We start from the raw sequence: 25,381 nt of genomic DNA on the forward strand, positions 1-25,381 counted from the left end.
TTATAAAGAGACCTATTCTATTTTCTGTTTTTTAAAGACAAATGACAGTTTTACCAACCCCTACTGAAACACATTTTACTCTTGGCTGCTTTCTTGATGAGTATTGATTTTCTATCTAGCTGCCAGTAAATATATATATATATATATATATATATATATCACATTATATATTGTAATTATTAAAAATAGGTATTTATTATCATCTGTGAAGGTTAGTAAAACTGTGCTCTGTTGGCATTAAACAAGGAATAAACTAGGGAGCATGACTATTTAACATGGAAGGTGAAAGGTGAATCAAAAACCATGTTTCTTCAAGGCCAACATTGGAAGGTAGAAAATAAACCAGGAGCTGAGTTGCTTGTAACAGATCTGTTTTAGACATGTTGTTGTTCTGCTGTGAAATCTTGTATGAGGATACCTGTGGGGCTTAGAGAAGATTTTGGAGGTGTTCAATGTTGTACACAAAGTTTTCCCTGAGCAAAGAGTGTTCTGATGGGTCTGGAGATATGGCTCAGCTGTTAAGAGCACATACTTGCTCTTGCAATAGACCTGAGTTTGGTTTGCAGGTACCCTGCCAAGTGGCTCACAACTGCCTTGAACTTCAGCTTTAGGGTAGACCCACCACCTCAAAAAAACACCTGCCTCCACAAACACCTGCCCTTATATGTACACACACACACACACACACACACACACACACACACACACACACAATTTTAAAACTTTAAAAGGGTTTGTATTAAGGTAAACACTGTTTCATTGGCCTGCACATAGAATGTGGCATCTGTTCTCAAAATAAGGCAAACAGTTTCAGTGCATCATGTTACTGACCGTTCCAAAAATAGTAGAAGACGTTCCAGAGCCTGAACGTGATAAATCAGTGTCAAAGCGTTCTGGAGTCAGTTTGTGTATGAATCCCAAGTGATCATAGTATAATGTGAAAATATTATCAAGAATTTTTCCACTGTTAGTGTATCTTGTTAATCCTGTTAGGAAACAAACAGAACTCTCTTGATACTGCTATAATATAACTAGAAGAAATTTTATATTATACCCGTAAAAATTTTGCTCATTTAAATTAAGAGTGAGAGTAGGGCTCTTAGACTTCTAAATTAGTAAAAATACATGTTACTTTGTGTTACATCCTTAGACAGTCTTTTGCAGTTCCACTTCATTACAGAACATGTCCAGCAAAGTGGGCAGGTAGAACAGAACAAAGGGGTTGTCTAATCAAAGCATATGGAAGAAAGATGTTGAGTCTCCCTAGTGGAGTTTCCTCTTCCCAAAACTATTAAATTAGATTTCTGTCTATCTAGGATCTCTTGTGCTTCTGTAAGAATTTTATTTTTTCTGTTTCTGTGATGAACAGAACTAGACTTTGATTGTGACTGTATGGAATATGTAGATTGCTTTTGGTAGGATAGCCAGTTTCAAAACATTAATTCTTCCAATTCATGAACATTGGAAGTCTTTCCATTCTCTAGTGTTTTTCTCAACTTAATTCTTCAGTGTTTTAAAATTTTTATTGTAGAGATCCTTCACATCCATTGTTAGATTTATTACAACATATTTCTTTTTTTTAATTTTAATTTTTATTTTGCAATACAATTCAGTTCTACATATCAGCCACGGATTCCCTTGTTCTCCCCCCTCCGGCCCCCCTCACCTTCCCCAGCCCACCCCCCATTCCCACCTCCTCCAAGGCAAAGCCTCCCCAGCGGACTGAGATCAACCTGGTAGACTCAGTCCAGGTAGGTCCAGTCCCCTCCTCCAAGGCCGAGCCAAGCAACCCTGCATAGGCCCCAGGTTTCAAACAGCCAACTCATGCAATGAACACAGGACCCGGTCCCACTGCCTGGATGCCTCCCAAACAGATCAAGCCAATCAACTGTCTCACCCATTCAGAGGGCCCGATCCAGTTGGTGACCCCTCAGCCATTGGTTCATAGTTCATGTGTTTCCATTTGTTTGGCTATTTGTCCCTGTGCTTTATCCAACCTTGGTCTCAACAATTCTCGCTAATTGGACTCCCAGAGATCCACCCGGGGCCTAGCCATGGATCTCTGCATCCAGATACCTCAGTAGTTGGATGGGGTTTCTAGCATGACAATTAGGATGTTTGGCCATCCCATCACCAGAGTAGGTCAGTTCGGGCTGTATCTTGACCATTGCCAGCAGACTATACCACTCTTGGGCATATACCCAAGGAATGCTCAACCACACCACAAGAACACTTGTTCAGCTATGTTCATAGCAGCATTGTTTGTAATAGCCAGAACATGAAAACAACCTAGATACCCTTCAACTGAAGAATGGATAAACAAAATGTGGTACATATACACAATGGAATACTACTCAGCAGAGAAAAACAATGTCATCATGAGGTTTGCAGACAAATGGATGGATCTAGAAAAAATCACCCTGAGTGAGGTAACCCAGACTCAGAAAGACAAACATGGTATGTACTCACTCATAGGAGGATACTAGATGTGGAACAAGGATCACTGGACTGCTACTCACATCACCAGGGAGGCTACCTGGAAAACAGGACCCCAAGAAAGACACGGGGATCACCCAATGACAGAGAAATGGAAGAGATCTACATGAACAGCCTGGACATGAGTCGGGGTAATGAAGGGCGAGGGTCGAGGGAAAGAGAGCTTGGGGGAGCGGGAGATCCCAGCTGGATCAACAACAGAGAGGGAGAACAAGGAATAGGAGACCATGGTAAATGAAGACCACATGAGAATAGGAAGAAGCAAAGTGCTAGAGAGGCCCACAGAAATCCACAAACATATTTCATTTTTAAGGGCTACTGTGAATAGGATTCTTTGATTTTTTTAACATGTTGCCCATAGGCTTTTTATATATACTCCTTATTATACTAATATATGTTCACTGTGTTCTCAGATTTTTAGGACTTTAAAAATGAAGGGATGTTGGATTTTGTCAAATAATTTTTTGTGTGTCTGATGACCATGTAATTTCTATGCTAGAGTCCATTTTGTGATTTATAACATTTATAGCTTTACATATACTGAGCCATTCCAGAATCTCTGAAGTAAACCAAACTTGATGATGGTGAGCAATATTTTTGATGAGTTCTTAAATTTTGTTTGCAAGTGCTTTTTTGAGAATTTTTTAGTCTAAGTTCTTCAGATAAATTTGTGCTTTTGTTGTTGTTGTATCTTTATTTGCTTTGTTATCAGGGAATACCAGTTTCAATAAGAATTAAAAAGGCTTGGCATAGTGGTGCACACATTTAAACCCAGCACTTGGGAGGCAGAGGAAGGTGTATTTCTGTGAGTCTGAGGCCAGTCTGGTACATTTCTTGTGTTCCAGGTCAGTCAGAGCTACATCAAATGAGGTCCTGTTTTTAAAGAGAGAAAGAGAGAGAGAAAGTTTGGTAATATTTCTTCATTTCTATTTTATAGACTAGTTTTAGAAGCATTGGTGTTAGTCCTTTGAAGGTGTAGTAAAACAAACCAGTCAGTTCAACAGGGGCTGGACATTTTGCTGTTGTTGTGGGAGATTTTTATTAATTGCTTCAGTCTCATGGCTTGTTATATACATTCAAATTGTGTATCTCATCTTGGCTTAATTTTGGTTGGTCACACATACCAAGAAATTTAAACATTTCCTTTAGATTGTCCAATTTAGTAGAATGTTTTTATATGTTTTTAAAGTAAGACCTAATTATTTTGTGAATTTCATTGGTATTTGTTGTAACACCCCCTTTTGTCTCTAATTTTGGTCTTCTCTTTCTTTCAGTTAGTTTTGTTAAGGGTTTGTCAATCTTGCTCATTTCTTTAATGAACCAACTCTTTGTTTCATTGATTCTTGGCACTTGTTTGTTTGCATTTTTATGAATTTCTATGTTGATCTTAGTGATTTCTCTCTGTATACTGATTTGGTGTTTGCCTTCTTCTTGTTTTTCTAGGGCCCAAAGGTGTTTCATTATTTGAAATCTCTCTGGTTTTTAGGCACTTAGAGCTACAAACTCCTCACTTAGGACCATTTTCATTGTATCACTGTACCCCATAAATTTTGATATTTTGTGTTTTCATTTTTATTTGATTCTAGGGTTTTAAAGTTTTTTCTTTTTACAGGGGCAGGAGAGATGGCTCAGTGGTAAAAGCTCACTGGCTGGTCTTCCATAAGGATCAGTTTTGATTCCCACTACCTACATGGCAGCTCACCATCATTTGTAACTCCAGTCCCAGGAGATCCAAGACCCTCTTCTGGCCTCTGTGGACACCACGGCATGCAACTTTCACACAAACATACATGCAATCAAAACATTCATACAGATAAACTATAAAAATCGAAATAAAATAAAACAAGAATGTTCTTTTTGTTTTCTTCATTCATTAGTATGTTACTTAGTCTTCATGATTTTGTGTATGCTCTATGGTTCTTCTTGATGTTGATTCAAATTCGTATTCCATTGTGATCAGGTAGAATACATAGAATTATTTCAGTTTTCCTGTAATGGTTGAGATTGCTTTGTGTGGTCTTTTTGGAGAAAGTTCTATGGATTGCTGAGAAGAATGTATTCTGCAGCATTTGGATAGGAAATTCTGCAGTGTCTACTCAGTTCTTTTGGCCTATGGTGTCATTGAATTTGCATACTTTTCTCTCTGATTTGTTGAGAAGACTTGTCAGTTGGCAATAATGAGATAGTGAAGTCACCCTCTACTTCTGTGCTAGAGTTAATCTGTGACTTAACAGCTAATAGTATTTGCTTAATGTATGTATTACTTTAACTATGTAGTGGTGTGTTACATCTGTTTATGCTGCAGTTGTTTAATGGTGTAAAGATGTATTGCTTTGCCTGCCTAAGGCTCCTGATTAGTCTAATAAAAAGCTGAATGGCCAATAGCTAGGCAGTAGAGGGATATGTGGGGCTGGTGTACAGAGAGAATAAATAAGAGGAGGAATCTAGGCTTGAGAAGAGAGGAGAACAAGGGAGAAAGAGAGGGAGATGCCCAAGACTAGACAGCCAGGAAGCTGCCAGACAGACAGACATGGAGTAAGCAGGGAAATGGACATACAGAAAGAAAGGTAAAAAGCCATGAGACAAAATGTAGATGAAGACACACAGATTAAAATAAATTATAAGAGCTAGTAGGACAAGCATAACATAAGGCCAAGCATTGGTAACTAATAATAAGTCTCCATGTCATGCTTTGGGAGCTGGTTGGTGGCCCAAAAGAAAGCCTGCTACAGATATAATTGTCTGCACCTATATTTGGGGCATATCATAATGTCCTCTTGAAGGATCATTCCTTAAATCAGTGTGAAGTAGCCATCTTCATCTTTTCTCACTAGATGCTTTGAAATCTATTTTACCAGGTATTATAAGAGAAACACCTGCTCATCTTCTAGGCCTATCTGTATGAAACATCTTTTCCTATCTTTTCACTATATAGTCCCATATATAGTCCCATGCTTAAGGTAAGATATGTTTCTTGGAAGCAGCAAATGAGGGTTACTGCTAGTGCAATATTAAGTAGGCTGTGTTTTTAGATTGGAAAATTAAACCATTAATAATTAGAATAATTACTGAAAGATATGTATTAATTGTTATTTTGTAGATTTTGAGTGTCTAGTTTTTAATCTCTTCTTGTCTTACTTAACTATTATTCTAGCATGGTTTATTCATTCCTCTGGCTCCATGGATGGATATGTTTAACTCTTCAGTCTGAAGAATTCCTTCAAGTATTTTCTGTAGAGTTGACTTAGTGCTGCTGTGGGATGTTCTGTATGTTAAATGTGTTGCTCTGATTAGTTAATAAATAAAACACTGATTGGCCAGTAGCCAGGCAGGAAGTATAGGCAGGACAAGGAAAGAAGAGAATTGTGGGAACAGGAAGGCTGAGGAGAGAGACGCTGCCAGCCACAGCCATGACAAGCGAGATGTAAGGTACTGGTAAGCCACGAGCCACATGGAAACTTATAGACTAATAGAAATGAGTTAATTTAAGATATAAGAGCAGCTAGCAAGAAGCCTGAGCCTTAGGCCAAACAGTTTAAATAATATAAGTGTCTGAGTGATTATTTTATAAGTGGGCTGTTGGACTGCCAGAGCTTGGCAAGACCCAGAGAGAAAACTCTAGCTACATAGTGGTCATACATTATTCTAGCCTATTTTTATCATTGAAAGTTTTAATTTTTCCTGAAATTATGACAGATACCTTTGCTGGAAATAGTAGTCTGGGTTTGGGTGCTATTGTCTTTTAAAACTTGCAATACATCTTACCAAGTCTCAGGTGAGTAATTTGCTCTTTTTCTGATGGGCTTGACTTTATATGTGACTTGGTGTTTCACCATTGCTAGTGTTTTTTTGTTATATATTTTTAATATTTTGATTATAATGTAGAAGACTGCAAAAGAATCCATATTGGTCACCGTGCACAAAACTTAAGTCCAAGTGGATCAAAGACCTCAACATAAATCCAGTTACTCTGAACCTGATAGAAGAGAAAGTAGGAAGTAGTCCTGAACGCATTGGCCCCAGAGATCACTTCTTAAATATAATACCAGTAGCAGGGACACTGAGAGCAACAATTAATAAATGGGACCTCCTGAAAATGAGAAGGTTTTGTAGGGCAAAGGACAGAGTCAATAAAAGAAAACAACAGCCTACAGAATGGGAAAAGATCTTCACCAACCCCACATCTGACAGAGGGCTGATTTCCAGAACATATAAATAACTCAAGAAACTAGACATCAAAATACCTAACAGTCCAATTAAAAAATGAGCCATAGAGCTAAACAGAGAATTCTCAACAGAAGAATCTCAAATGGCTGAAAGACATTTAAGGAATTGCTCAACATCCTTAGTCATCAGGGAAATGCAAATCAAAATTACTCTGAAATACCATCTAACCCCTGTCAGAATGGCTAAGATCAAAAACACTGAAGACAGCTTATGTTGGAGAGGATGTGGAACAAGGGGAACACTCCTATACTGTTGGTAGGAATGCAAACTTGTACAGCCACTTTGGAAATCAGTATGGTGGTTTCTCAGAAAATTGGGAATCAATCTGTCTCAAGATCCAGCTATACCACTCTTGGGCATATACCCAAGGAATGCTCAATCATACCATAAGGACACATGCTCAACTGTATTCATAACAGCATTGTTTGTAATAGCCAGAGCATGGAAACAACCTAGATGCCTCTCAACTGAAGAATGGATTTTAAAAAAATGTGGTACATATACACAATGGCGTACTACTCAGCAGAGAAAAACAATGACATCATGAGATTTGTAGGCAAATGGGTGGAACTAGAAAACATCATCCTGAGTGAGGCAACCCAGACTGAGATGGACAAACATGGTATGTACTCACTTATAAGTGGATACTAGATACAAAGCAAAGGATAACCAGACTGCGAACCACAGCTCCAGGGAGGCTAGCTAATAAGGAGAACCCTAGGAAGGATGCATGGATCGCCCTGAAATGGAGAAATGGATGAGATCTACATGAGCAAACTGGGGTGAGGGGTGGTAAGGGAGGGCAAGGGATGAGGGATATGAGCTTAGGGAAGCAGGAGGTTTGAGCTAGAATGGGAACAGAGTGGGAGAACAAGAAGTGGGAGAACAAGGAAAGAGATACCATGATAAATAAAGACATCATGGGAATAGGGTGAAGCAGAGTGCTAGGGAGGTTCCTAGGAATCCACAAGGGTGACTCCACCATAGACTACTGGCAATAGTCAAGAGGGTGGCTGAACTGGTCTACTCTTGTGATCAGATGGCTGAATACCCTAAGTGTCATCATAGAGCCCTCATCCAGTGACTGATGGAAGCAGATGCAGAGATCCATGGTTGGGTGTCAGGCCGAGCTCCAGGAGTCCAATCAATGAGAAAGAGGAGGGATTCTATGAGCAAGGGATATCGAGACCATGACTGGAAAAAGTACAGAGACAACTAACCAAACTAGTGGAAACACTTGAACTGTGGACCAATAGCTGAGGAGCCCCCATGGTACTGGACTAGGCCCTCTGGATAAGCGAGAAAGTTGTTTAGCTTGAACTGTTTAGGGGGCCCCCAGGCAATGGGATTGGGACCTGTCCCTAATGCATGAGCCGGCTTTTTGGAACCTAGTGCCTATGGTGAAACACTTTGCACAGCTTTAGTGCAGGAAGGAGGGGCTTGGACCTGCCTCAACTGAATCTACCAGGCTCTGCTGACTCCCCATGGGAGACTTTGCCTTGGAGGAGGCGGTAATGGGGGGATGGGTTGTGGGGGAAGGGTGGGAGACGAAAGTAGGGAGGACAGCGGAATCTGTGGTTGGTATGTAAAATGAATAGAAAAATCTCTTAATAAAAAATGTATCTGAGCCGGGCGGTGGTGGCGCACGCCTTTAATCCCAGCACTCAGGAGGCAGAGGCAGGTGGATCTCTGTGAGTTCAAGGCCAGCCTGGTCTCCAAAGCGAGTTCCAGGAAAGGCGCAAAGCTACACAGAGAAACACTGTCTCGAAAAACCAAAAAAAAAAAAAAAAAAAAAAATGTATCTGAGACAAATGATGAAGTGGGAGAAAAAAGATAGTGAATAGATCATGGAGTTAGACAGATATATAGATGGTTGATTAACAGATGAGACAGATGATAGATATAGGTAGGTTGATCAATTGATGCTACAAATGATGTATAGAAATAGATAAAATGGATGGAGAGAGGGAGAGAGAGAGAAAGAAAGAGAGAGAGAAATAGATAGGACAAAGACAGATGAACTAGAAAGAGAAATGGTGGATATGATAGATAGATGGGTGACTAGCTACAAAGATAGACAGAAGACAGAAACGGCTTGGTACTCATTGCCTAGTCTGACAATTGAATAAGATATTACAATAGAAGCAACTGGAGTTAAACTGAGCCATAAATGATTTCTTCATTCTAATCACTGGTATTTCTTAAATAAACGCTTGTTGTTTTCAATATCATAGATATAACATACATATTCTACAAAAAAACTATATAAATAAAGCATTAGAAATGCAAGTAATATAAAATTTAAAAAAAAGAATTTATACCCAGTGGACCAATCCTAAACAAAATACAGGAAGCAATAGTTTCAGCTGAAGAGAGGAATAAGCACAGCCAGGAGAGTCTACAAAGAAAATAAATGATGCTATAATTACTAAAACACAAAAAACACAAACAGTATCACTGCAAACAACACATAGTTTTTTAAGAATGATTTTAAATATTAATGGCTTAAATTCTCCAATCAAAAGAAAGAGGCTGGTGGAATGGATCAAGATACAAAATGCACCTATTTATTGTCTACAAGAAACTCACTTTAGCATTAAAGATGGGTACCACCATAAAGTGAAATGGTGATAGAAAGTGAAATGAGACCAGGAATCAAATAAGTGTGGCCATACTAATATCTGACAAAATAGACTTGAAACTAAAACTAACCAGAAGAGATAAAGAGAGACACTTCATTCTAATCAAGAGCACAATTAACTGAGAAAATACTACCCTCCTAAGCATAGGCATACCAAACTCAAATGCTTACACTATCTTAAAAAGTATACTAGTAAAATTAAAGACACAGATTGCCATCAACTCATCAATAGTAGGTGATTTCAAAACCCACTTTGTCAAACAGACAGGTCATCTAAATGTAAAATAAGCAGAGAAACATTAGAATTAAATGACATCATATATCAAATGTACTTAACAGATCTCTACATTACATTCTGCCTAAACACTGAGAAATACACTTTCTACTCAGCAGTATTTTAAAGCTTTTCAAAAAGATCACAACATAAGGAATCATATGATTATCCATTTACAAAAAATTACATATGTATGTGTTTATGTGTGTGTGTACATACATGTAATTTTTGAAATGAAATTTCTCACCTGGGCTGATAATGCTCCAAGAGCCACAGACTATCTAACAAATACCCCAATACTAGGCATGAGAAACTCTCAAGTTGTTGGTCTGGGAAGCCCCAAAATTTCCCAAGCATTATAGGCTATTGCTGTTGCCCTTGGTTGCTTCCCAGAGGTTGATGGTAAGTCCTATTGCTGAAGTCACTTTGCAGTTTGAAAAGAGGATCCATGCTGAATCTGACTTGAAAGCATCCTTCTTTGAGAACTAGCTTTCACAGTACCAAGAAGGTACCATGTAAGCTTCCAAGGGAAGGAAGCAGCCATTAGTTCCACGCAGGTATCAAACCTATGAATTACACAAGTACCAATATGGCATGATAACCCTAAGAGTGAAATAGTGGCATGTGGTTTGAAGGAAAATGGCCTCTAAAGGGAGTGGCTTTGTTGAAGGAAGTGTGTCACTGTGGGGGTGAGCTTTGAGGTCTCCAATGCTCAAGATACTCCCAGTGAGTCAGACAATTTCCTGTTGTCTGCAAGATAGGACTCTTAGCAACCTCTCCAGCACAATGTCTGCCTACATGCCACCATGTTCCACCATGATGATAATGGACTGAACCTCTCATCTGTAAATGAACTGCCACAATTAAATGTATTTCTTTATAAGAGTTGCCTTGGTCATGGTGTCACTTCACAGAAATAGAATCCCTAAGACATATACCTTGGTAGTAACCAACAGCTCTCTTACTATTCTTATCAACAAGAGGAAAGTCATGACTGGTAGAAACCTAAGTAACTACTCTGGGTTTCTGAAATCATGGATCTTAGATGAGAATTTATAACCACCACTTTACTAAACCAGCATAATTCCTAATTGTATTCCAAATATTTATCATTATATCCATAGTTAAATGTAGCTTTCACCCTTTGTCAAAGAAATTTTTATTTTCAATGGACAGCCATTACAGGGAAGCACAACTAATCAAAAGGCAGAGAACAAGTGATCACGTGGTTCTCAGCTACAACTGATACACTGACCATACAACTCTTGCACCATAGGCTCAGGTAATATTGTGGAAGAAAGACTAGAAGAGCCAGAAAGGGGAGTCAGGGTTTCTTCTGTGTGTATCCACTATAAATATCAGGGGATATTTCTATGAATATCTATGAAGTCCCAACAATATGACTCCCAAACAAGACCTGAACAAATTACCAACAGACATGATAATATGGAAGGGGGAACTCTCATGGGCCCCAAACCCTAGAAGAAGAACTATAGGAAAGTAATGCTGAGAGCAGGAAAAATAGCCTTCCCCAGGAAAGAGTATCCTGATAGGTTTGCCCATATCAAGTGGTCAGTGCTGAAATAATATATATAGGTAACATCACATTATATATTATTATATACAGTATATGGACTGAACAGATTGTGTGCCTGTGGGTATAAATTTCACAACACTTAATGAAAGATAGGAATTTGAGAGAAAGAGGGGCAACATACATGGAAGGGGTTAGAGTGAAGAAAGGGAAGGGGAAATAATGTAATCATATTTTAATAAAAATCATTAACAAAATAGAAAAAATAATTCACTACAAGAAGATTTCAAAAACTCAATGAGAGAATGAGAAAATGAAAATGCAGATCAGAGGCATACAGAGATATGAGGACCATTCCCTTCATGATTCAGGTCCCGAGTCTGGTTGGCAGCATTCAACTGTATTGGAAGGGAACAGGCAACGGTAGGTTAGGTCAGTCACTACTAGCTGTTTCTTTCATTGTGGAACTAGCTGACAGCCTTGTTGCTTGATCAAGGGCACTGTGAGAAGATGGAGGGCAAACAATCATTCATATAGTGACACCTCTTAAGTTTCTGTGACCTAAGATGATCTACTTTATCAGCAAGTTCAAAGCAAACACCACCGTCTTTTGCATTGTGTTCATGAGTATTAAATGATATGCTGTCTATAACATGTGGAGCAAAATTCTATCTCCATTGTGGCATGTACAATTATTGGTTTGGGAAAAGTACACAGCATCGAGAATACAGCATGCTAACCTGTAGATGTAACCAACCGTCTTATTAAATAAGAAACACAGGGCCGATTCAGAGAAGAAAGCCAAGAGGTCAGAGCTAAGAGCCTCACCCTTCCTGCTTCAGCGATCCTCTTCAGTCAAGAGAGCTCTCCGAAAAGGACCTACTTCCTGTGTGTATGTCTTTATATAGTCTAGCTGTTCTTCTCATTGGTTGTAAACCCAAACACGTGACTGCCTCGTCACTGCCTGTATGTACCGCCCTCCAGGTCCTTAAAGGCGTGTGCCACCGCCGCCACGCACTTGCTATGGTTCTAATAGCTCTGACCCCCAGGCAACTTTATTTATTAACATACAATTAAAATCACATTTCAGTACAAGTAAAATACCACCACACTAACCCAGGGTTCTTCTTTTTTTATGGCTGTTCATATGATTTGTCTCTGTAGATCTAACAAATCCATTACCCACATGTAGAACAAATTTACAATTCCAGATAGAAAATTCCTTACCTGCCTTTGTCATGTAAATCCTTCCATTTTTTGTAATCAAAGATATTTCTGAAGTATAAAAACTATGAGCAGTCTTCCTTACATAGTTACTTAGAAAGTCACACACTAATTCAAAAGTATTGCCACCATCCATTGAAATCCATACCTAAAGGAATAAAGAGATAATACCTTACTAACAACTGCCTCTAATTTTCAAAATTAGCTATTAGCTTGATCTTCCTACAAAAGAAAAACCATGCAGTACTATTTTTCTCACATTTCTATATCCATCACGAACTCAGTCACACACTGACTACCTTCCCACACACGCACTTGATTTATCTATCATTCCAATGTTTTATATTGCCAGAAGTAATTAGATCAACTAAGTGGCTGAGGGATATTGCATTCTCATTCTCTCCCCCCTGTTTCGCTCTGTCTCTGTCTCTGTCTCTCTGTCTCTGTCTCTCTCTGTCTCTGTCTGTCTATCTCTCTGTCTCTGTCTGTCTGTCTGTCTCTCTCTCTCTCACGTGTGTGTGTGTGTGTGTGTGTGTGTGTGTGTGTGTGTGTGTGTGTGTGTGTGTGTGTTTTACATGCATGGGGAGATTACAGGATGACATTGAATGGATTCCTCTATTGTGCTCTCTATCTTACTGAGACAAAGTCTTTTATTGAACAGGAAGTTTATTGTTTTGGACACACTGGCTGGGCAGTGAGCCCTCTGGGTCTGCCTGTCTGCTCCCTAGTGCAGTTGTTATATATATGCACAGTCATGCTCAGCCTTTTACATGGGTGTTGGGGATTTGAACCCAGGTCCTTGTACTTTCAGAACAAGTGAAACTAGCTGAGTCAACTTCCCAGCCCCACATACTGCATTTTTGATTTGTATTTTTATGATACTTAGGAACTGTACCATCTCTTCACATGTTTGTTTCTATTTTCGTTTCAATGAAATGCCTCTTCATGTCATTTCTCATTTTAGCTATTAGGTTTTCCTGTTGAAAATACTTTCTATGAATTCTTTCATTATTGTTATTTTTAATTCTCCCTTCCATTGTCAGACCTATATTCTTGTATTCCTTAAATATTGTGGAGTCTATATTGTATTTTTTTCATCTCTCCAAGCTGGGGATAGAGGTACAATTCTATAATCCTAGCACTTGGGAGGGTAATGCAGGCAAGTTTAAGACTAGCTTAAGCTATATAGTGCAGTCTAGGATAACCTGGACTAGAGTGTAAGACTCTGTCTCATAGGATATATATGCCCAAGCAACTAGTAATACACCAGGATCTTTTATTCCTAATATAAGTATCATTAACACTGTAGCTTATGAAAACAGGGCTTTTTATGCTAGTACTCTTAAAAATCACATCAATATTAGCCATTACATATTTGTTTCCACAAAAGTTGTTCTGATTGTTTGGTCTCTTAATTTCTCAGTCCACTATGAAGAATGAGACTCTGTCTCATTTCTTAGACTAGTTTTGTTGAACACCATCTATGGTGATATTTTATTTGTGCTGAAATGTGATTTTATTTGTATGTTAATAAATAAAGTTGCCTGGAGATCAGAGGCCATAGCCATTAAGAAGTCTGGCAGTGGTAGCACACACCCTTAATCTGATCACATGGCAGACAGAGTCTCTATGTGTTCAAGGACACCGTCAGCATGGTGACACATGCCTTTAATCCCAGTACCAAACATAGAGATCTGGAGGTCTGTATAGACAGGCAGTGACAAGGAAGTCATGTGGTTGGGTTTAGAGCCAATGAGAAGGCAGAACAGAAAGGCAATAAAAAGACAGGACACAGGAAGGTCTCTCTCTCAGGGGAAGGACAGCATCGAGTTGTAAGATAAGGTGATTTTTTTTTAAGATTTATTTATTTATGTATACAGCATGTATGACTGCAGGCCAGAAGAGGGCACCAGATCTCACTATAGATAGTTGTGAGCTACCATGTGGTTCCTGGGAATTGAACCTAGGACCTCTGGAAGAGCAGTCAGTGCTCTTAACCTCTGAGCCATCTCTCCAGCCCAAGATAAGGTGGTCTTAGCTCTTGGCTACTGCTCTGATCTCTGGGCTTTTAAATCTTTATTTGGCTCTGTGTTTCTTATTTAATAAGACCATTTAGAATTACATCTACAACCATCTAAAGCCTTTTCACTTCAATTCCAGCTAATTATTGCCCATAGTCAAAATATACATATGAAAAATTTGAATCATAGAGTCTATTGGCAATGTTCCTGATTTACATGCTTTCTAGCCATGAAATCATGACAGGTACAGTAAACTCTTCCAAAAATCAGTTTTCTATACACAGCCTAAGAATTCTAGAACAAAAAAATTATGAAGCAGTCACACTGGCAAAAAAAAATGAGAGCAAATTGCTAGCTAAAGTCTCAGAATTCTAATACAGTCAGGGTAATACAAAGAAAACAAAATGGACAGATTGAGATAAAGCAAGCTCAGGGATGTTAGATATTTGCCTACAGGATGTGTGAAGCAATCTAGACACAGTAAGATGTATGGGTAAAAATATCAATGGACAGAAGAGAAATTAGAGGTTCTGAACTGTTAGTATAGGAACTAAAATAAAAGAGTTTCAAGAAGCTCTAATGCCACGATGTCACCTTATACATCTGCAATTTTGTATAGAGTAGAGACCGTAAGCCAAGAAATCATAAGCATTGTTAAAATAAAAATGGTTTCTATGCACATATACACTAGATTTGCAAGTTGGGAGGCACAACTTTGATAGAAATCAAGTATGTGTTAATAATCAAGTATGTGTTATGTCAAGGTGACAGAGACTGAATGAATTAACAATGAGGTAAGGTGCTAAAAATCAACCTGAACAACTTTTGGTAGGCCTTGTCTGTTGCCCAGGTTGTTTTTCTTTGAGACAGAATCTCACACTGGAGCCAAAACTGGCCTTGGACTGACAGTAGTCCACCCACCACAGCCTCCAGTCTGCTGGGATCGCCAGTGGGAGTCACTGTGTTTTGCTTCCCTGATTGTTTTCAGTAAGTTTAAATTGGTACTGCTTGTCTTTCCATATGTGTGATTGCTAGAGGGAGTTATTCATAAGCAATAGATGTCCTGAGATAGTCATCAAGTGAACAACAATTCTAGATTAGACTGTCAATCTCGGGAGTCTTTAGCCACTTTCTATCAAAATAGAAATCACACTTTGAAGTTAATGATTGAGGAGCTTGTATCTTGGAAGTAAAACTGTAACCTGTCATGTGGATCTCACAATCTCACAGAGAAACTCTGTTCTCTTTCTTGACTAAATTGCAGCCATCATAATTTTCATTTCCAGGGGAGAAATCCCACTGTGAAAGTGAACTGTGTGCATTCACTGGAAGTCACCACAGTGCTTTCTTGGTACTGAATTTCTTCATGTGTGATATTTTGTGCTCCTGACTTTGAACACGGCTGTTGACAGAGGTATTTTGCCAAGCTTTACAAAGATTTCAGTCTACCAAGACTGGAGGCCCGAGAATAGAGAACATCACCAGAAAGAACTCAGAAAACAGTAGAGTCAGAAGAGAATACATAGACAAAGTCAGAGAGAAAGTAGGTAATGTCAAGTGCCAGAAATACCAGATAAAACATACTTTCGGAGGACTAATGGCAAAATTTAGGTTCTAGAGTTGTAACGAGTTGTAAATAGATTACCCTAACAATATAAAGAACCATGGTGCTCCATGGCTCGTTTTTATCAGCCAGTGAACAAACTGAAAGGTTACAACTGACTACAGACCACTAAGCTTAACCCAAACGAACAGTTGATAGACATGTATTGCATTCCCGTCTACTTCTCCCCTCCAGATCAGCAGAGTCCCCCTGCTCTTTATGTACATAGGCACCCAGTCTAAAGAAGCTGGACTACTTACTCTAATTACAAAAGAATAAATTTTATGGCTGCATACCTGATTGCCATAAACATACAGAAAGTGGCTTCGGGGATGGAACACCATTCCAACTGGATTAGAGAATGAGATGGGAAATCGGAAATTTGGAAATTTTGGTTGAGAATATGGTATCTCATCCTTGAGCACTGACACAGAGACAGAGGTTCTTTTGGAATTCTAGATAAAACACAAGGAACTCATAAGATTTATTCTATCATTCTTTGTCCTTGTTATAATTTCTAGACATTCTCATGATTCAGTTTAAATTAAGAGCAGGCCATACCCATTATCACATCAAAGAAATGGAAAGATTAGCAATCACTGGTAACTCTACTCCATTACCCCTACCTGTCCATTTTATAGATGCTGAGATGTAGCATAGGAAACTAAGGAATTTGTTCAAAGTTGTAAAATAAATGGCATTGAGAGGTTTGTAAGTCATTACTAAAAGAACCAGATAGACTCCAGTGTCCATGCTCATGCCTTTCATGACACATGTGGGTACCTGGCAAAAATCCCAATTCTACTGGGTCATAGTCTTGGAAGGAACAAGACTGTGACACCCTATAAATGCCATCTTGGTATAAAGATAGAGTTAAGATGAAGACTTTCACTAATACACAGGGGGGAAAGCTGTCTTAGCTCTTTTCTTGTTTGACTAATAGCAGCAAATTCTTGAAAATGAAACTGCCAACCATTTTCACAGCAGATCTACTAGTCTCAGAAAAAAAGAGAGCAAATAAGATCTATCCTAAATCATTTTTCCAGGGAAGTCTTATGGCTCTGAGAGAGATACCTACATGGACAAACACTATCACCTGCTCCTGTCCTGTTGTTCTCCTGAACCCTTTCTACCATAAAAGTAACTTTTTTCCCCAGGTAAACATCAGTTTAACCTAAAATATGTTCAGCATAGGCAGGGATGGTGGCACAAGCCTTTAATCCTAACACTCAGACTCAGAAGCAGGCATATTACTGTGAGTTCAAGGATATTGAGTGCTACATAGGGTAATTCTGCCTTAAAAACAATGCAGATGAAAAAGCAGCTTATTTTAAGGTTAAATGGGCTTTTGAGGGGTGATATATATCTCACACTTAGAAGTGAGTGCTAAACAGCCACCTAGAGAACCCCTAAATTTTCTAATGACTCTGAGAATAATTCTAATTAACAGCCAGTTAAGGACTTATACAACAGAAAATATGTATCTGTGACATGGGTTCCCTTTTTTTTTGTTGTTGTTCATCTAAACTAACCCTTTCAAAGAACTTTAGATTTATATGGAAAATATTCATCTTATATTCTCCTGGAGAATGAGTAAAGAATAATCAGGAAGCAATTTAAAAAAAAAATTCAGTGCCAAACTATTCTATAGATCTTAAGTAATTTTATCAGTTCCTATTCCTGAGATCATGACAAATTGGAAATGTCTGCTAAGACAATTTGCAGTGCTTGGTGATAGAGCAAACAGCTCTGAGCTGTAAGACTTACCCGATTATGGAAGAGATAAATTCCAGTTTTAGTTTCTTGGTCAATAAGAAATGTTACCACATGTGGAAGAAATCTTGCACTTGTAATAGTAGAAGGTAAGCAAGGCAACCAGTAAAGAAATGGTTCTTTACTATAAAAACAAGAACTGGACTATAAACAGAGAAAAGAAGAGTTAATATTGTTAACACAACTAGTTATTGTAGAAAATAAGCTAATGAATCATTGTGTTGTTCTGACAGGCCACATATAAATCAGTCACTCTCTTTCTCTCTCTCTCTCTCTCTCACATGCACATGTGCGCACATGTACACACACACACACACACACACACACACACACACACATATACAGAGGCTTTTTAAGACATGTTCTTACTATGTGAACCTAGGGAGGCCTAGAACTCTGTAATCCAAGTTCATATTGAATTTGTGATTCTTCTGCCTCCACCTACTGATTGTTAGAATTACAGCTGTGTGCCACCACACCTGGCTCACAAATCATAGTTTTAATTCTTTAATATCTGTTACTTTCTTTGGGGTGGATTCAATTTCAAAAGACACATCAAAGAAAGTTTCTTCTCTGGTATGGATTATTTGACTAGAGTCACTGGGTTTTAACAAATGTAGGTATTTGCTATTAAGTCTACCAGGAGACACCACTGGGGGTGGTTAAGTTTTTTTGTGTGTTTAAGTACCATATTTTAGATGAACAACAATTCTTGAAATTATGCTTAACAAAATGTCCTACCTTTGAAAGTGTTCTATATCATACCTCACTTAGGGTCCTGTTTCTGTCGAAAGTGATAGTAACATAATCAACTGTAAAGTACAAAGGTGAAGAAATTATGAATGATATCTACACATACAGACTTAGGAAGAGTTAGTGTTAGTAAACCTGCCCACATAAAACCGATACCAGTTGTGTACCATCTATTAATGGATATTTGGATACAGTTATCTTGCATTTAGGCAGAAGTGTCACTCCCATTCATTTTTAGAAAAGCTGTCAGTATGTAGCCCAGGGTAGCCTCAAGCCTGCAGTGTTCCTGTTTACGCCTCCAGAGTGTTAAAGGAATAGCAAGTATAAACCACTACCAAGCCTGGCTTTATCATTTTTAGGCCACTAATTCATATATAATAGTTATCTTCACATTTTATTCAATGTTGAGTTTAATGCATTTTATTTAATCTATATATGTAATCTACAGTGATAAAAGTCTGCTAACATGTCATAAAATTTACCTTCAAAACTTTCTCTGTTTGCAAAACATTTTTCATTATACCACAGTTTTCCTTTGATATAGTCAACCTATACAAATACATAAATGAAAACAGTAATTGGGTCATATCTGAAGTTAGGATTTTAAACAGAAAGAAATTTATGATGGGGGAATGTCTTTCTTTTATGCTATGATAATATGTTGCTCTGATTGGTTGATAAATAAAGCCATTTGGCCTATGGCATGGCAGCTTAGAATCAGGCAGAAAATCCAAACAGGTAGAGAGGAAGGAGAAAGACAGAGCAGAGGAGACCCTGCTAGCCACTGCCATGAGAAGCAAGATGTAAAAGTACCGGTAAGCCACAAGCCACATGGCAAAGTATAGATTTATAAAAATGGGTTAATTTAAGATATAAGAACTAGATAACAAGAAGCCTGCCAGGGCCATAGTTTAAAAATAATATTAGCTTGTGTGTGTTTATTTGGGTCTGAGTGGCTGCGGGACTGGCGGGTGAGAGAGATTTGTCCTGACCAGGTGGGACACAGGAAAACTTTCAGTTACAAATTTACTTTAAAAATTCCAAGGTTTTGATCATTTGTGGATGTGAGTCAAATTAAGACATAAAAACTGTGCACATGTAAGAGGTTGCAGAATGGGGACAAGAAACTGGAATGCACATTGTCACCAGTCACTAAAGGAAATACAAATGCATGAGAATGTTCTTGGTTATGATTTATCTTTCCCACCAGAAGCTCCTTGAACCTTTCACCACAGTTAGAATGGGGCATACACGTATTTTTTTAATTCCACATTAGCTGCAACATGGCATAAGGAAACTGATCAGAAGCCTGACAATGGCAAGTAGCAGCAATAAAAAGGCATTGCAAACTGATCATAAGGGAGAAGCAGTGAACAAAGTAACATTATTTTTGTTGAATATTAACTATAATAAGATGAGAAGGTTTTTTAGGGGAAGATTTTGACTTTCCAGCTGACAAGGAAATCCTTATACTTTTATAGATGGGACAGTGATAAAATCGATATAACTTGTTCATGGAAACATTTAAAATGTCCTAAAACTGATCCTGGTAGTGGTTGATACAAAACACCATAGGGCTGAACACGTTAAAAAGATGACCTTAATAAAATGCTAAACAAACAAAAAGACCTTTTCAGAATGAATGGCCCATGACTTTTTTTATTATGCTATATCATCACTCAAATTAAGCTGTTAAAAATAAAACTTTTGAGTTCTCATAAAAACCTTCACGTTTCAGGATAGCATAATCATTATTATTAATCTGGGAAATTTTAATATAGAACCTTTTTGGGCATTGAACTATGCCTCTTCCTTCTGTTTAGATTATTTCTGCATTTTTTTTCTAGATGAATCCAAACTGAAGTAGCCAAGTGATTGTCCTTAGGGATAATTTAATTTATACGAGGCTGACCTCATGCCAAGGATGAGTCCAGAATACTGTCCTGACCCAGAGTCACAGGTTAGGAATGAACACACGACTTGGATCACATGAGCAATGAAAACCACTCTGAGAGATGAAGGAAAGACTTTATTCCTTTTGGGATAGCCAAAGGTGGCTACAAGCCTGGCGGCTATTCTTACTAATGGATGGGGAACATTTACTTAGAATAAAGCTAGTGTAAAGAACAGCACAGCCAAATTTGAGGACAGAGACTCATGGACATCTGATATTCAAGGGAATCCAGCTTGTCAGGAAGTCAGACTCACCCTTTAAATTCCCTATGATTTCAAAGAGCCAACAGCTTCCTCTCTTTTGCTGAAATCAGTTTAGTTTGGTTTCTGTCATTTGTCCTCAAGAGGATATTTGGAAGCAAGCCTTTGAGAGGTGATTAAGTAGAAGAGTTTGATGCCTTTCCTGATTTGAAGGAGACTGGATAGGTAAGACCAGTGCCCTTATTATACAGAATCCAGAGATCTATCCCCACTCCTTCTGCCAAGTAAGGTCATAGGGAAGGGACAGCTCTCTGTAAACCAGGAAGTGGTCCCTCATCAGACACTTAACCAGCCAGTCACTGCTCATCACTATTTCCTCAACTTTTTGCCTTGTACTTAATTGAAGCTCCCATTCTCATTCATTTCTTTTGTTCTGGACTTTGTTCTTTTGTATCAATAGTGTGTAGATACTGATTTCACTGTCTTTGAATGTCAGCGATTTTTAATGGGATCTAACAGTGAGGCATGTTTTGCTTTTGAGCTCCCTATTTAGAACAATATTAGGTGAGGTTTCCTAGGAGAACAGAATCAATATAACATACACAACAGGCGATTTATTAGATAGGGTTATACAGTCAGAGACTAATTTGTCCCCCATGGCTCCACACATTAGAGAGCTAGAATATCAGTTGTTTCTCAGGCTAAGAAGCTGGAAGCTTCAGAACAGAAAGGACCAATTACACAACCCAAGTCCAAGGAGAAGACCTGGAAGCAACCTGGGGAGTTGTTGATGCAAGTACATGTTCACAGGCTAAAGAATCTGCTATCTGATGTTCTCCTATAGTCCATAGTGGCAAAGAAAAAAGTGCATAAATACCTGCTCCCCACCAAGAAAAGTTCAGCCTGTCTTCATGTGAGCTTGTCTTTCCACCTTTTAGTTCAACCCAGGCTACTGTATGGCTCAACATGCCTTCAGGGTGGCTCTCCCCATCTTAGGATCTGCACTGAAGCATTCTGGAAACACTCTCACAGATATATCGAGAAGTGTGTTTTACCAAATGCTTTAGGAATCTATCAGATCAATCAACTATCACAGGAAACTTGTGTACCATTTCTCTCTAATCTTCTAGTTTAGAAGCATTAGTAGAATTTGAGCATATGTGCTTTTTTTCCCCCCGCAAGCTTGCCATTCATTCAATATTTTTAAAGATAGAATCTCATGTCACCTAGGTTGGCCTTTAACTTGCTATGAGGATGACCTTGTATATCTCATCCTCTTCTTTCTACCTCCTGAGTGCTGGGATCACAGTTGTGCATAATCATGCCTAATATATGAAGTCCTGGCAATGGAACCCAGGGCTTAGTGTATGTTAGTCACATATTCTACCAACTGAATTAGATCCCTAGCCTTGGATCATTTTCAATTTCACTGCAATTGTCTTCTATTATTTTGTTGCTCTTTGTTTTCTTTTCTTTCCGAAAATTCTATTTCTCTTCCAAAGTAAACTGCTAATCTATTTGTTCAACGATATTTACTGAGTGCTTACTTTAGCATGACTCTGTTACCAAGTCAATGGGTTCCTTCATCACAAGAATCAGAGAGAGATGCAATTCACAGGAAGAAGGAAAGAGACACATTTTCTTCTACTTGAACATAAAAGAACCAACATGCAGGGAGAAAAAACTTTCAATCATATTCAAATCAGAGACAGGTATGCAAAGGTTTTATGATGTTCTCAGGTGTGAGGGACCTGGTCTCCCTTCTGAGAACTGTATCACTCACCTTGTAGAACTTCTGGACCAGTTCTTGAAGGATCATCACTGCTCTGAAATTTCTAGCAACTTCTCCCAAACATGGAGATGTTTCTTTATCTTCCCCTTCTGTGACACTAGTCTGCATCTACTCAGTGACTATGCTAGCCATCATTTTTATTTTACTTTTAATGACAATTGTGGAATTTAGTCCCAGAAAGTCTTTTTGTGCTACAAAAACTCCTAATGCATGTTGGTTGCCTTTCTTTTCTGTTCCTCCTTTCTTTTTCTCTCTTCTGCTTCTTCTTTTTTGTTTGTTTTGAGATAGTGTTTCAGTCCTGGCTGTCCTGGAAATCATCATGTAGATGAGACCAGGCTGGCTTTGAACTCACAGAGATCTTGCCTGCCTCTGCTTCCCAAGTACTAGGTTTAAAGACATGTGCCACCATGTCATGCTTCCTTTTTTTTTAATATCTCAGAGTCTATAACAATGAGCATGGTTGTAGCTGGAGATTTCCTGGTCCTGCCTGGCCCACGGTCAGGACAAATCTCTCTCACCCACCAGTCCCACAGCCAAGTAAACACACAGAGACTTATATTACTTATAAACTGTATGGCTGTGGCAGGCTTCTTGCTATCTGTTCTTATATCTTAAATTAACTCATTTCTATAAATTTATACCTTGCCACATGGCTCGTGGTTTACCAGTATCTAACATGTTGGTACTCATGGTGGTGGCTGGCAGCATCTTCTGACTCAGCCTTCCTGTTCCCAGAATTCTCTTATCTGCTTGTCCTGCCTATACTTCCTGCCTGGCTACTGGCCAATCAGCATTTTATTTATACAGAGGTATAGCCATAGCACTTCCCCTTTTCTTTTTTTCAAAAAGGGAGGTTTTAACTTTCACATAGTAAAATTACATATAACAAAACAATTACCAAGCAAGAATTACAGTTATACCATCTAGTCTATTTATAATATCTAGTCTATTTGTATTTGGCAAAATTAAAGATGATATCCTATCCATCCTATATTTGTGAGTCTAAGGTTTCATATCTAACTTACCTTTTATCATAACTAAGGAAAAATTATAACTATCTAGTCTTCAACTACATCAAAGACCTCAGAAGGATATAATATTACCTGAGAAATGGGAGAAGGATGCAAGCAACTTTCGAGAGTCTTACTAGAGAGGACAGACAGCTGGCAACCTGGACAGTCATCCAAAGTTCTTTTGTAAAGTTGGGGCATCTGTCTTCAGCCCACAGGCCTAGAGTCTCTCAGTCACTTTTCTCTGTGTCCCGTAAAATGTCTAGCAGTTTCCTCTGCAAAGCAGGAACCTTAAGGACAATTTTGCCAAGCAAAGTTCAGTGGTCACCTTCCTATGGGTCCTGCATGTCCAGTAGATCAAGCAGTCCAGGCAAGAACAGTTTCTTGCCCAAATGGCCATTTTTGCCAAAAGAAGATAAACTCTATATAGAGTGTCTTCAATTCCCATCCTCCTCTCTGTGGTAAGTCCGGTGCTGCCAGGAGCAGACATGTCTCACTGTTTAGAAAGTCTAAATTTTTAAAACATTTTAAATGCCATATTCTGTAGGTCTTTGAAGTGTTTGAAGATTACCTATCTATCTGAAATATATTTATGTATACCTAGAAAACTTAACTAACATGGCTACAAGTATGATTATCATAGACGACTAATTATTAATCCATTTCTTAACTGTCCATTACAATTTTAAATGAGCCGTACAAACATAATACCTTAAACAAGAGTAAAAATATACACATAGTATAACAAAATTAAGTTTAAATTTGTATCAATAAACTAAATTCTATACCAATGTAAAACATTTCAAACAAGTTGTTGCTCTTTAAAAGCAGGTTCTTAAATCTACCCTTTCATCCTATCATATCTACATCATATCCCCTTTTTTTCTTTAAAAAGATTGCATTTATAATCAACCTGTTTTAAATAAAAATACTGGTTTTTTTCTGTCCCATACCAGAGGGCTCTTCTGATTTGGGACACAAGAATTTCTTAACCTTTTTTTTTTGGCAGTATGCCTGGGTTTAGAGAAGGAGTGAGCCAATTCCATCTCCAAAGCCAGCTTGGTATATTTGGGAATTTGGGCATAGCTTCTCTTACTCCTGTTGGATGAGGGCACTGTATCTTATGGGGACACAAAGAAAATTTCAGGCTTATGGGGTAGTTTGTGAGGCTGTATTGTCTGAGCCAGTTGCCTTGAAACCATTCTGAATGTTGGATCATCTGGGCCATGGTGTCACTGGAGACTTTTCGGGGGTCTTGGCTGGTCAAATCTGATGTATCTTAAACTGGAACAAATCCATATCCTCTGGCTTTCTGTGGAAACAAAAGCAGACTCTCCTTTCCAAAGAAACATATCCTTACATCCAAATTTTGAAGTCAAGGTACCTTTTATATATATAGGCTTAACTCAACAGCTTTTACAATCAAATGTCTTTCTGCAGCTAAGAATCCCAAAGACAACACAATCCAGATTCTCTGTGTGATATCCATCTTTACATGGCTTATTTTTTATACTACCTTTACTGTCTCTTTAAAGACTTTAATTTTAAAAACTATTTCTTTATATAACTGTATACATTCCTTGTTCTCTCTCTTCCGAGCCTATGTGCATTTTTACACACATTGTAAAGCATTTAAAGTCTTGTTCCATCTGAATCTGTCTTATTGTGAATCTATTGTTTTAAACTGCAGCATTTGTAAGACCAAAACAGTTGCTGTGGCTGGTGGCTCGTGCCTCCGCCCACCTCAGCTTCCCAACATGGAGGTGATATGTTTACCGCCAGCTCTGGCAGCCATCAACTCTCAGAAACAGTGGGTCTATGCTTTTATCAAAGCAGCATGTAGCCCAGAAACCTTTTTTTTTTTTTTAAACTAGCAAAA

General features: G+C 38.4%; 1 protein-coding gene across 1 annotated transcript in view; it reads right to left on the reverse strand.

Moving 5' to 3' along the window:
• Positions 1 to 25,381, reverse strand: part of LOC128110627 (cation channel sperm-associated auxiliary subunit beta-like) — a 150,901-nt gene that overhangs the window by 53,113 nt on the left and 72,407 nt on the right. The window contains exons 10-15 of the mRNA XM_052738259.1: positions 19,029 to 19,095; positions 18,559 to 18,605; positions 17,788 to 17,937; positions 16,317 to 16,475; positions 12,400 to 12,544; positions 832 to 986 (exon numbers count right to left, since the gene is read on the reverse strand). Coding sequence (XP_052594219.1) covers positions 832 to 986; positions 12,400 to 12,544; positions 16,317 to 16,475; positions 17,788 to 17,937; positions 18,559 to 18,605; positions 19,029 to 19,095 — 723 coding nt within the window. The remainder of the gene's footprint in view (positions 1 to 831; positions 987 to 12,399; positions 12,545 to 16,316; positions 16,476 to 17,787; positions 17,938 to 18,558; positions 18,606 to 19,028; positions 19,096 to 25,381) is intronic.

Source organism: Peromyscus californicus, unplaced genomic scaffold (genome assembly GCF_007827085.1).
Source record: "Peromyscus californicus insignis strain IS unplaced genomic scaffold, ASM782708v3 Scaffold_15__1_contigs__length_86483966, whole genome shotgun sequence".
NCBI lineage: Eukaryota > Metazoa > Chordata > Mammalia > Rodentia > Cricetidae > Peromyscus > Peromyscus californicus.